This window comes from Ovis canadensis, chromosome 11, assembly GCF_042477335.2.
Source record: "Ovis canadensis isolate MfBH-ARS-UI-01 breed Bighorn chromosome 11, ARS-UI_OviCan_v2, whole genome shotgun sequence".
Lineage (NCBI taxonomy): Eukaryota > Metazoa > Chordata > Mammalia > Artiodactyla > Bovidae > Ovis > Ovis canadensis.
In genome coordinates, this window is record NC_091255.1 from 26421029 (window position 1) to 26434227 (window position 13199).

Sequence of the window (13199 nt, forward strand, 5' to 3'; positions counted from 1 at the left end):
AAAGTGAAGTAGCTCAGTCATATCCAACTCTTAGCAATCCCATGGACTGCAGCCTACCAGGTTCCCCCGTCCATGGGAGTTTCCAGGCAAGAGTACTGGAGTGGGTCGCCAGTGCCTTCTCCGTTATGTTCCCCAACCCCCAATAAATTGCGACCTGGACAACTCTCTGGAGAAGAAAAAGGAGAGGATCCAAGAAGTGTTTTCTGAGCTGCGCCCACTAGGTGTCATTCAGCTACACCATGAAGCAGTGAGGGATTGAAGAGTGCTGGGTGCGGGTAGCTGGCAAGCGCTTTAAAGGCTGATTTCTTTGTCTAGGGTGGAAACCCGGCATGGGTAGTTTTTAAAGCCTGACCCAGATGATTTTGGGGCTTCTCAGGTGGCTCTAGTGGTAAAGAATCCACCTACCAATGCAAGAGATGCAAGAGACACCGGTTTGATCCTGTATTCTTGCCTGGAAAACTCCATGGGACAGAGGAACCTGGTGGACTACAGGCCGTGGGGCTGCAGAGAGTCGGACACGACTGAGCGCACACACACGCAGATGCCTCTAAGGTGGAGCCAAGGTTAAGTCACCCTTAGATTTTTAAATTGTTATTACGATGCAGAATTGTGCCACTGAACCACTGTTTCCTTACTGCTCCCTGCTGGCTGAAAGCGCATTGCCTGCTAGACTTCAGGATGAAAATAACTAACGTCTGTTTTCTTGAGGGAGCACGCCTGGCCCGGGTGGGGCTTTCTCTCTTCCTCCTCTCTTATTCTAGTCCTATGTGCATGACAAACATAACATAGAAGAGCTGGAAAAGCAAAGTCCCCAAGAGGCAAATGAACTTGCAGGCTTACCTAGCAATACCTGAATGGCAGAGAGCCGGACCCTTATCTGTTATCTGTTGAAATGAACTAAAAGTGTCCTATATTTTATTTCACCCCATATTGCCTGGGATCAAAATACAGGTACGGGATAATATGAATTTGTGGCTATTTCCAATACTGGAAATGACAAGAAATACTCTTTAGTGCTGCTCATCAAAGTCTGCACTATCTATATGTTAAAAAAAGCATAGTGATGCACCACCAGACATTATTTTTAATAACCTCTCAGCTGACAACTTGATTAGATTTTCCTTTTTTTTGTTGTTGAAAGGAAAGAATTTGAAACCACCTGTGTTCCAAAAGTTATTGGAATTAACCACGTTCTCATTTTCTGGGAGGTAGGCTAAAAAGACTTTGAAAAAAGTGTGAAAGTAGCTCAGTTGCATCCAGCAACCCCATGGACTGTAGCCCACCAAGCTCCTCTGTCCCTGGAATTCTCCAGGCAAGCCTAGTGGAGTGGGTTGCCATTCCCTTCTCCACGGGATCTTTCTGACCCAGGGATTGAACCCAGATCAGACACTATCAATTATACCAGTTACTCTTTTAGTTAGAGGCACATTGTTTAACATGATATACTCAGAAAGGCCTAGGAGAATTAGAATATTGTTCATTTATATAGACCTTTGTTAATCTAATTTTTTGGAAAGATACTTGTATCTTAAATGCTTGAAGGAGGAGAAGGGGATCACAGAGGGTGAGATGGTTGGATGGTATCATGGACTCAATGGACATGAGTTTGAGCAGACTCCGGGAGATGGTGAAGGACCAGGAAGCCTGGCCTGATGCAGTCCATGGGATCGCAAAATATTTCCTTCAAATGTTTGGAGCTGCAAAATTAGCTCATTCAGTACAGGTAAAATATATGCCACACAATCTAATTGGCTGTGCCAGTTCTCATAGTTAAACCAGTTGGTCAAATCAAACTCCTTTTCTATCAGAGAGTCTGACATCATTGTTAAATTTGAGTGGATATGTTAATATACATCCCTGTGATGCTGAGCTCTAATGCTAAGTCAGATGGGAAAGCACAAGGGTCTTGAGTTTGTATGCAACTGCCATTATTATATTCTGTCAGGGCTCCTTTCTTTGTTTTGTTCTCACTTCAGGGACAAAGCATATTTTGTCAGGGGAAACATCAGTAAACTGCTAACCTAAAATAATAAAACAGCCAGTTATTTTACCAGCAAAAGGGGTAGCAAAAGTAGCAGCAAAGAATTGCAATTCAGGACAGGGAATTATGGTGAACCACATACAACTCCAGTTATGCAAAGGACGGGAAACTTCTATTATAGAGAAGGAGGGGAAGCTGGGCTAGACTTCTAGAAACAAAAGGTCCATTGGAGGAGTTTAAAGTACAGTGGCTTTTTATTGGCTGAGCTGTTGCCAGGCAAGGGGAAAAATCTTTCTGCCCCCTGCTGGCAGAAATAAAGCAGTGTCATTCCCTGCTGGCGATGCAAGGTACATCTCTTCCTATAGTGAAGTGAAGTCGCTGGTAGCATCTTAGTTATCTGGACTCTGACTCTGCGTGCGCCTCCATTTCACTGGAGGTTTAAAGTGAAGTCGTTCAGTCATGTCCTACTCTTTTTGACCCCATGGACTGTAGCCCACCAGACTTCTCCGTCCATGGGATTTTCCAGGCAAGAATACTGGAGTGGCCTGTCATTTCCTTCTCCAGGACATCTACCCCACTCAGGGATTGAACCAGGTCTCCTGCATTGTAGACAGACGTTGTACCGTCTGAGCCACCAGGGAAGTCACATCTCTTCCTATAGGGGTCTGTACTGACGTGGAGTTGTATGTACCTGATAGAGCTTCCCGCTTCTGGCCTCCTGACTCCAGGTTAGTTTTCCCTTAATTAATTTTCACCAAATATACATCATCCATATTTCCACTCTACATGAATGCAAAACACCCAAATATAAGCCAAACACCCTACTTTTAATGCCAAACTTTGTCACCAACGAATATCTGCATTAAATGAAGGAAATCACAAACCCTGACCTCAATGCCTTGATGTTAAAAAAACTTCACTGACACTGTTAGAAGAATGAAAAGCTATAGACTGGAGGAAAATATTTGCAAATCCTATATCTGTCAAAGGCCTTGTATCTAGAACCCAGAAGAAAATTTTCAAAACAGTAAGAAAACGAACCATTTAATATCACATTTGCATTGATAAAACTGTTTCATTTTCTGGGGATAATTGCTTTAACTTTAAAGAAAAGCATATTAGTTTGAAAACTGTGCCTCGCCAAGTTGAATACATCTGCAAACTCTAGTGTAAACTAGTATTATTTTAAAGGGAGACTACATAAATTTAAGAACAAGTTCAGTATCAATCAAGTGTCCTGCAAATTCCTCTTACAGCTTTTTTGGACAATTCACCTTACTACTGGTTATAATTAAAGTGTTCTGTATATTGATTCATGTTAGAAGAGTGTATAAAATTGTTATTACCAACAAGGACCTACTGAATAGCACGTGAAACTCGGCTCGATGTTATGGGGCAGCCTGGATGTGAGGGGAGTTTAAGGGAGAATGGAAACATGTATATGTGTAGCTGAGGCCCTTTGCTGTTCACCTGAAACTATCACAACATTGTTAATTGGCTATAAAAATGTTATTACTGATTTGTATTATTAAATGTTTTCATCTCAACATAAATTCTTGTAACTGCTTAGCTAAGTCACATATTAACCTTTTCTTAGAACTTCAAAATTAGCTCATTCATATGCAGTGTGACATCAGTGAGAAAACATAATCACACTGCCTTAGGCCGATTGTTGACTATTTTGTAAGCACTCCTTTAGTTTCAAGAAAATCTTGAGTTGAAATGAACAGTACATTAAATAATTGTAAAACTTGTTCAAAACTCAAATGAAAAAATGTGAGCTCACTGAATTGTCTTCCATATCTTTCAACAGTTCTATAAATTGGCAGTGCTTCATAGCATTTTCATGTACATGCTGAGCAATTTTAACAACTGTATCCATGACAGTTTTCATAGTCTGTTTCAGGAAACTGAACGTAAATATTTTTACTTTGTGTCACACAATGGAACCCTTATTTTAAAATTTCAGTATTTGAATTTTTGACCTAACACAGCTAAAAGAACCATCTGTCACAATAAAGATTGGGTTTTCCATATCTACCTGAAATTCTTTTCTTACAGATGTAAAAGATTCAAAAATATCTACAGCATGAGTTTGACTTTTTAGGCAGTGGATTGACATTTCCTCATAAATGTAAAAGTCCTTTGAAACAAAACTTACCCATATTATTCATTGTTAGTCTAGTATCACATAACTCAAAACAACAACAAAAAAAAGTCTGCCGTTTTTTCAAATTTTGAATCAGTTGATCTCTGACATTTTTAGGGAAAAAATCTCATATTCTACAGGTAATCATTTGGCAGCTTAATTGAAGATACTTCACTTTTTATAAAATTTAGTTCTTACTTTTTTCTATATCATTAAATTTTTTTCCACAACTAAAATAATAGCTATCTAATGCACTGCAGGGCTTCCCTGGTGGCTCAGAGGATAAAGTGTCTGCCTACAATATAGGAGACCAGGGTTCGATCCCTGGGTTAGGAAGATTCCCCTGGATGGCTAAATTAAAATATGTCTTACCAAAGCTACTAAGATGTGTCTGAAGTAATGATGTTTTACACTGCTCCAGTTTTCTCATTTTAAATTTAAATTACTTAAATTTAGGGACTCTCTTGGTAGTCCAGTGGTTAAGATTCCATGCTTCCACTGCAGGGGGCATGGGCTCGATTCTTGGTTGGGGAACTAAGATCCTTCATACCAGGGGGCATGGCAAAAAATAAATTTTTTCAAATTATAAAATTAGATAAAATGAAGTAAAATTAAAAATTCATTACCTCAGTTACGTTAATCACATTTCAATGCTAAATGAAAACATGTGGCTGTTGTCACCATATTGGGTAGTACAGCTGTAGGTCATTGATTCTTTTTTTTTCCAATTTCAGTGTAGTTAATTTGCAATACTGTGTTAATTTCTGCTGTACAGCAAAGTGACTCAGTCACATACACATTCTTTTTTATCTTCTTTTCCATTATGGTTTATCCCAGGATATTGAATATAGCTCCCTGTGCCATACAGTAGGATCTGTTGTCTGTTTGTGTGCCCATTCACTCAGTCATTTCTGGCTCTTTGTGACCCCATGGACTGTAGCCTGCCAGGATCCTCTGTCCACGAAATGTTCCAAGCAAGCATACTGGAGTGGGTTGCCGTGCCCTCCCTCTAGGGAATCTTCCTGACCCAGGGACTGAACCTGCATCTCTTTCATCTCCTGCATTGGCAGGCGGATTCTTTACCACTGCACCACCTGGGAAGGCCAAATACGAGCTGTCTGTGTAAGTCACTGATTCTTATGCGTTTCCCTTTAATTAATGCTTTAGCTGCATCATTTCAATTTTGAAACTTTTATTATCATTCAGTTATAAATCTTTCTAATTTCCCATCTGGTTTCTTTTTCTGATCCATGATTATACTGATGTGTCTATTTTTCCCTTAAATTTTTCCCATTTTTGCTGCATGTACTTTGGGGCTCTATTTTTAGGCACATGCCACATCTATGATCCATTATGTCTTTTAATGAATTACACCTTTTATAGTTATGAGACATTACTCTTTATTTCTGGTGTTACTCCTTATCTTGAAAAAAGTACTTTATCTGATCTCAGTATAGCCTCTTCAGCCGTTTTATTGTTACTGTCTGCATGGTGTATATTTTTCCATACTTGTTACTTCAACTTATCTATGCCTTAAAATGTCTTTTTATGGGGGAGGAGTCAGACCTTGTGGCATGCAGGATCTTCTCCTGACCAGGGATTGAACCTGTGCCCCTCTGTAGTAGAGGGGCAGAGTCCTAAGCAGTGGGCCACCAAGGATGTCCCCTAAAATGTCTTTTTAACATCATGCAATTGGATCATGCTTCCTCATCTTCTCTGACAATCGTGTACTTTAATATAAAAGTTTAATCCACTAATATTGAATGCATTAATTATTGATATGACCAGGTCTCCCTTTTGCTCTGTATTTTCAGCTTGTCCCATCTATTCTTTATTCATTTTGTCCTTCCTGTCCTGCCTTCTTCTGGATTAATCAAATGCTTTTAAAAATTCTGTTTTAATTTCCTTGTTAGCTTTCTAGCTATACCTCTTTGCACTACAAGTTAGTGATTCATTAAGAATTACAGCAGACATCCCTGACTTTTCACAATCTACTTAGACTTCCTTTTGCATCGCTTCTTGTAAAATATAAGAAGCTTGAAGTGTGTGGTTCCATTTACTTCCCCTCCAGGCCTCCAGGAGGTAGTTGTCATATATATCACCTCTACAGATGCTATGAACCATAATACATGTAATTCTTGCTTTAAATAGGCAGCCTTTTATTTACTTATATCTTTACCATTTCTATTACGCTTTATAGATCAGATCAGAGTTTCTGTTTGGTATCATTTCCTTCTACCTCAAAGAACTTTCTTTAGTACTTCTTATACTGTAATTCTGTCAGAAATCTATACTTATCTTTATGGGAAATGTGTTTTGTTTGCCTTTAAAAAATAAAAATCTACCTTTATGCCTTTTTTATTGTGATAAAATATAACCAACAGGAAGTTTAGCATTTTAATCATTTTTAGGTGTTCACTTCAGTGATATTTTGCCTTCTTTTCTAAAGATTTTTTGGTTTGTTATCTACATAGGCAAGAATACTTGAGTGGGTAGCCATTCCTTTCTCCAGGAAATCTTCTTGACCCAGGGATCAAATCCAGGACTCCTACATTGCAGGCAGATTCTTTGCCATCTGAGCCACTAGGGAAGCCCCAATATCTATCTCAGTTCAGTTCAGTTCAGTTCAGTCGCTCAGTCGTGTCCGACTCTTTGCGACCCCATGAATTGCAGCACGCCAGGCCTCCCTGTTCATCACCATCTCCCGGAGTTCACTCAGACTCATGTCCATCGAGTCCGTGATGCCATTCTTGAAAGATGTTTTTTCTAGTGTTCTAATTTGATTTTTTTCCTGAGAAATTAATTCCTTTTGTAATCTTATTTTTAATTTTTAAAATTTATTTTTAATTGAAGGATAACTGCTTTACAGTAATGTGTTGGGGTTCTGCCAAACATCAACATGGATCACCATAGGTACACATATGTCCCCTCCCTGATTTTTTTCCTTTTAGAGCTTTAAAAATTTATTTTCCCTGTCTCCTGGCCTCCTTTGTTTCTCATTAGAAACAGTATTTCCTTGTATGTAATGTATCATTTTTCACTGGCTGCTTTCAAAATTTTTATCTTTGGTTTTCAGCAGATTGGCAGTAATGTACCTGAGTGTGACTTTCTTTGTATTTATTCTACTTAAAGATTGCCAAGCTTCTTCTCTTTAATAAAGTGTTCTTTCTTTTTTTAAAAAAAATTAATTAATTTTAATTGGAGGCTAATGACTTTACAATATTGTGGTGGTTTTTGCCATACATCGACATGAATCAGCCATGGGTGTACAAGTGTCCCACCATCTTGAATAAAGTGTTCTTTTTTAAATATTTATTTACTTGGCTGCATCAGGTCTTAGTTGCGACAAGTGGGCTTAGCTGCCCCGTGGCAACTGAAATTTCCCAGAGCAGAGATAGAACCATGTCCTCTGCACTGGCAGGCGATTCTTAACCACTGGACCACCAAGGAAGTCTCCATCTCATATCTGTTCTCGGCCCCTCTGAGGGGCTCCTAAGAATCCCAAATTGCTCCTCCAAGTAGTTTTGTTATTGCCTGTTTCCTTCTCTTTCTTCTTCTCTGGACCACAAGTTCCTTTATTGAGTCTCTCATTCTCAGAACTTAGCAGAGTACAGCCAACAGAAGGTAACAGTGTGGTTAGAAAAAAAAAAAAAGGCAGGCAAGTAACATGACCCTTAATATACCTACAGCCCAGCAGGTGCTGAAACAGACATTTTCAAGGTGCTTTAGGGGACAGAAGAGGAAGCAAGCATGTCTTCATCTGGGCAGTCAGGAAGCCTCAGGAAAGACAGCTCAATGATGTTGCTTGTCCTCTGATCAAAGGAAAATCCCATGAAAAAGCAGAGACTCTCTTAAAGACCCTCCCAACCCTGTGGGTCTCCACTGAAATGAAAACAATGTCTTTCTTCATGTCACTTGAAGGGATAAGGAATCATAGAGCCTAGACCTGGGTGATCTATTTCTCTAACACTGCAGCCACCCGCGATTTCTTTCCCTTCCTCTTGCCCATCTGGGAGCCTTTGAACATTTTCCTCCCTTACCCTAGAGTGTTTTCCTGGCCCTCTTCTCTTTGACTAACCTCTGAAGAGTTAAAGGTTTCGACTTAGACGTCACTTTCTGAGAGAAGAAGGAGGCTCCCTCCTCCCGCTCAGGGTGAACCCCGTTGCCACACACCCTGCAGCAGCCCACACGTCCCCTTTCTGGACACTTGCCTCATTGTCTTGCCCTCTGTTAGGGCTGCTGTCTGGCGGGCTGAAATCTGTGACAGCAGGGACTGCGTCATCTGGTTCCTGCCCGTGCAGAGCCTGGCACCTGGGAGGTGCTCAGAAATAGCTGTTGCTTCCATTGAATTTCAGCAGTTGCTACAACTTCCTCATTTGAAAGAGAAAAACCAAGGCACAGAGTGGGGAAGTGAGTTTTCCAACAGTCTCATTATTCTTGCCTGGAAAATCCCACGGATGGAGGAGCCTGGTGGGATACAGTCCACCAGGTCGCAAAGAGTCAGACACGACTGGGACACAACCGGGGGACTGAGCACACACACATGCGTTAGTGCCAGGGCCAGACATGGCATTCAGGCTGGATAGCTCTCTCCCGGGGGTCCAGCTGAGTTGTTGTCTTGTCCTCCTTCTTTCCTTCCAGAGTGTGTAGATGGGAACACTGTGCTTTGAGGGGAGGGGGGTTGTTTGTTCTTTTGTATTAGCTACTAAGATGTGCACAAAGGTAGAACTCTCCCAGGAACATTTTCGATTCATGGGAAAACACACTACTTTTGAAGAGTGAAAAGTGGATGCTTTTAAAGTAATTTCACCCTAACTTTTAAATTCAAAAACTTTCAAGCCTATAGGAAATTTGCATGAATTGGACAATAAGCATCCAGCTATACTTCACCTAGATGAAGTTGCTAACATTTTGCACAGTGGTCAGCTTTGTCTCTCTCCCCCTGAGTGTGTGTGTACACAGACTTTCTTTGTCATAAATACACACTATATCTATGTATATACTCTCTATGTACAAATACATTTATATTTTGCTGAACCATTTAGGTCAGTTGTAGACATATTATATTTTATCCCTGACCACTTCAGAATCCCTAAGAACAAGAGCATCCTCCTACACAAATACAGCACAATATCACAGTCTTACAATACTTCTAGCTAATATACATCCATATTGGAACTTCCCCAGTTATCTCGATTACATCTCAAAACCTGTTTCTTTTAAAATCCAAGATCTAATCAAGAATCATGAATTGTACTTTGTGGCTATGTCTCTTTAGTCTTGTCTAATCTAGAACAGTTTTCAGACTACTTGACCTTTCATGATACTGGCAGTGTTGAAGTGTCTAGCCAGTCGTTTTGCAGAATTCCTCTAATGTGGACTTGTCCGATTGTTTCCTCATGGTTGGATTCAGATTAAACTTTTTGTTGTTTTCTGTTTTTTCAGCAAGCTTGGCTGATGCCACGGGTGCCTTCCCATTGCAGTGCCTTCATTCCCGGTGTCCTGAGCCCCGAGGACATTTACCAGCTCCCCAGACCCCTAGGGCAGTGGGGAGGCCCAGGGAGCCAGCAGGTAAAGCCCAAAGCTTTGGTCTTGGCAGAGTTCACTGCCCGTGACAGCTGCTGACTTGGGGGGGGGGCACTCCTGCGAGGCCCCCAAGACTGAAGTGGCAACTCTCCACCAGGCGCGCTGGGTGGCCGGTGGGTCACCTGTGGCTGCAGTCACTCTCTGTTGACACAGCTACAAAGGGAACAAAAAGAGGGCTGGGGGTATGGCTGTGCCAGCGTAGTCCCACTGGAGGGAAGCGACAGCAAGAGGGGAGGGGAGCAATGACAGAGAGAAACAGAATAAAAAAACAGACCAGAAAGTGGTAGATGAAGGGGACACACACACAGCAGAGAAGGAGAAAAAAGCGGAAACAGACGGCAGCAGAGACTCAGAAGCACAGGCCCCCAGGGGCGGGGGGTGGGGGAGAGCACCAGCTACTTCCCAGTCCATTTCAGAGGCCCTTCAGCTTTGGGATTTTTGGAGAGTGAAGCAAGTCTGTGTTTATCCTGGTCAGACTCAAAGGGCACCAGGGTTTCTCCCCAGGGGCCGCGTGGGGTCACCTACTCAGGCTCTACTTTTCCAAACACGGAACTTCTCCTTGGTGTCCCAGGAGCCAGAAAGCCCTGGGCCAGAAGTTTCCTGCTCAGAATGTCTCCCCTCCTTCCATGAGGCTGTCTGCAGATGGGGAAGCCTGCTCGAGACACATCTGGGGCAAAGGGGAGGAGCAGGAAAGGAGCAGACAGACCAGGGCCCAGAGAAGAGCAGCACCCTAAAAATAGCCTTCCCTCTGAGTGGGGAGGAACCCAGAATCCCAGGAGCTGCCAGCGGGTGTGACCTTCCTAACAGGCCAAGGATTTCTCACGGGAAAAGGGACTCAGGGGCAGGGAGCGGAGGGGCAGAGAGGCTGCTGGGCTCCAGGGAGGGAGCAGGGTAGAAACCGGGACCTAAGCGACAGTTCGGGCTTCCCTGGGGGCTCAGTGGTAAAGAACCCGCTTGCCAGTGCAGGAGCTGTGGGTTCGATCCCTGAGTTGGGAAGATTCCCTGGAGGAGGAGATGGTAACCCACTCCAGTAATCTTGCCTGGGAAATCCCACGGACAGAGGTGCCTGGCAGGACTACAATTCACGGGATCGCAGAAGAGTCAGGCACAACTTAGAAACTGAACGTGAACGACAATAGCGACAGCTCTACCAAGATGAAGCTCATCCGGATGCCACTAGGGAAGGCCTCCCGGTAGAGGAGCTTAACGTGGACAGAGAGGGTTTTCGGGCAATAATGTGCACTGTCTGAACTTCTCTTGGGCCAGAAGAAAAGAAAAGGGAAAGAGGGCAGTCAGGAGCCATGACCCTGGTTTCAGGACTCACAGCTGAACCCAAGCAAAGAAGCCCCTTTCTGCCCACTTTCCTTGGCCAAAGGAACACACGCAGGGCCCTGTATCTTACCAAGGAGGTTGAGGGGCGTCAAGGGGCTGGAGAGGACCTCTCGAAAACTCTCCAACCATTCACGCTGCTCCTTCTCGCTGGGGCAGGTGAAGACGAACCTCCGGTGGGGGGTCACGATGGTGAGGCCAGCTTTCCAGCGGTTCCCTCGGATACCCTTGGGCAGGTCTTCGAATACCTGGTACCCCTGTTCATTGCTCCCAAGAAACACCTGGCCCAGCTCGAAGGCATCCTGAAAAGAGAGGACAGAGGTCATCAGAGGCCACACCTGGGGCAGAGGGCCACCTGCAGGCCTGAGAGCTCCCAGGTCCATCTTAGTAAGAGGGCTGTGTGTGTGTTGGGTGGGGGGCTCTGTTGGGGATTTCAGCTAGGTGGACCCCTGACTTTAAAAGGCTCAAACTATAAAGGAAATCACACACAGCCTCTGTTTAAATGAGCTTCTCTGGTGGCTCAGTGGCGAAGAACCTGCCTGCAAAGCAGAAGAGGTCGGTTGGATCCCTGGGTCAGGAAGATCCCCTAGAGGAGGGCACCGCAAACCACTCCATATCCTTGCCTGGGGAATCCCATGAACAGAGGATCCTGGCGGCTACAGTCCATGGAGTCACAAAGAGTCAGACACGACTTAGCAACTAAACAACAACATCTGTTTAAATGATACTTAATGTTTGCGTGTGTGCATGCTAAGTGACTTCAGCCACGTTAGACTCTTTGTGACCCCATGGACTGTAGCCCGTCAGATTCCTCTGTTCATGGGATTCTCCAGGCAAGAATACTGGAGTGAGTTGCCATGCCCTTCTCTAGGAAATCTTCCCAACCCAGAGATCGAACCTGCATCTCTTAGGTCCCCTGCATTGGTAGATGGGTTCTTTACCACTAGCACCACGTGGGAAGTCCCATACTCAGTGTTTATGGAGCGCTAACTCTGGGAGTTGGCGATGGACGGGGAGGCCTAGCATGCTGCAGTCCATGGGGTTGCAAAGAGTCAGACATGACTGAGCAACTGAACTGAACTGAACTCTGCTCTAAGAATTCAAGTGCTTTATATATAGTAACTCATAGAATAATCCTCAGGGCAACCTCTGAAGATGGCAGTGTTATTAAGTCACCTCCTGATTGAGGAAACTGAGGCACGGAGAACTGAGTGCTCTGCCAAAATGCCACGGGTGCACCCCCAAAAGTGGCAGGGCTGGTCCCAGAGCCCAGACAGTCAAGTTCTAGAGCTCTTACTCCCAACCGTGACTCTCCACAGCCTCCATGTTGGAAGGCAGCCCTGGAGACTAGAGGATGGGGAGCCCCTCTCTTGGCTACATTGGCAGCTTTTGGATACACGTGAAGGACTTCCAGAAGGTGAGGGAGAGCACAGTTTCATACACAAGGATAACTTAGAGACAACCGATGATGGAGGGGTGTCTCTCGCTGGGTCTCTCCAGCCCTGTCGCATCCCCATGGTCCCCAACCAGCTCTGACCCCACCGCTGCCTGCTGGTGCTCAGCAGAGGGGCCATCAGTGACTCTTACCAGTGGGTTCTTGTAATAAAGCAGCCTGCGCTCTTGGGAATCCAGAGCAAACCACCTTTTCTTGAAAGGTTCTCTCTGCTGCAGAAGAGGGAACTTTGTATCAGGCTTGGCCAGGCGGGGGTGAGGCACAGAGGTCAGAGGGCCAGCCTGGGCCAGGATGAGGGAGCCGGTCAGTTCCTGGCTTGGCAGTCGGACACCCCAGTGCTCGCCCCACCCCCTGGCCTCGAGCTCTGACGGCTACAAACACCCTCCTCCACCCCAGCTTTCCCTTGCAGCCTCCAGCCGCTGCCTATGTGCGTTGGAAGAAGCATTTTCCTCTTTCTCAGGCTGTGGACAAGACATCTCAGAAAAAGGAACCTGGGAAATCAGAAGTGGCTACTGCTCAGCGCTTCTGAAAGCCCTGGCCTTGGCCAAATTCTAACCTAGGTCAGGGGAAGGAAAGTCCCCCTAAGAGCTACAGGGGCGGTGCCACCAGCTGGTGAAGGACAAAAACCTGCAACCCTTTACCCAGCCGTCTGAGGCTTCCTTTACTGTGACTGCCTAACACTTTTCACTGTCATCTTAACA

The 13199-nt window shown here is 44.3% G+C and overlaps 1 protein-coding gene across 2 annotated transcripts in view; it reads right to left on the reverse strand.

Annotated features, from left to right (window-relative positions):
- Positions 1-8541: 8541 nt before the first annotated feature.
- The window catches only part of ADAP2 (ArfGAP with dual PH domains 2), a 29612-nt gene continuing 24954 nt past the window's right edge, over positions 8542-13199 (reverse strand). Inside the window, exons 9-11 of one of the 2 annotated variants that reach the window (XM_069602881.1) lie at positions 12633-12710; positions 11119-11347; positions 8542-9869 (exon numbers count right to left, since the gene is read on the reverse strand). In XM_069602881.1, coding sequence (XP_069458982.1) covers positions 9835-9869; positions 11119-11347; positions 12633-12710 — 342 coding nt within the window. In that variant the 3' untranslated portion in view covers positions 8542-9834. The remainder of the gene's footprint in view (positions 9870-11118; positions 11348-12632; positions 12711-13199) is intronic. The other variant, XM_069602882.1, reaches the window with a different exon arrangement.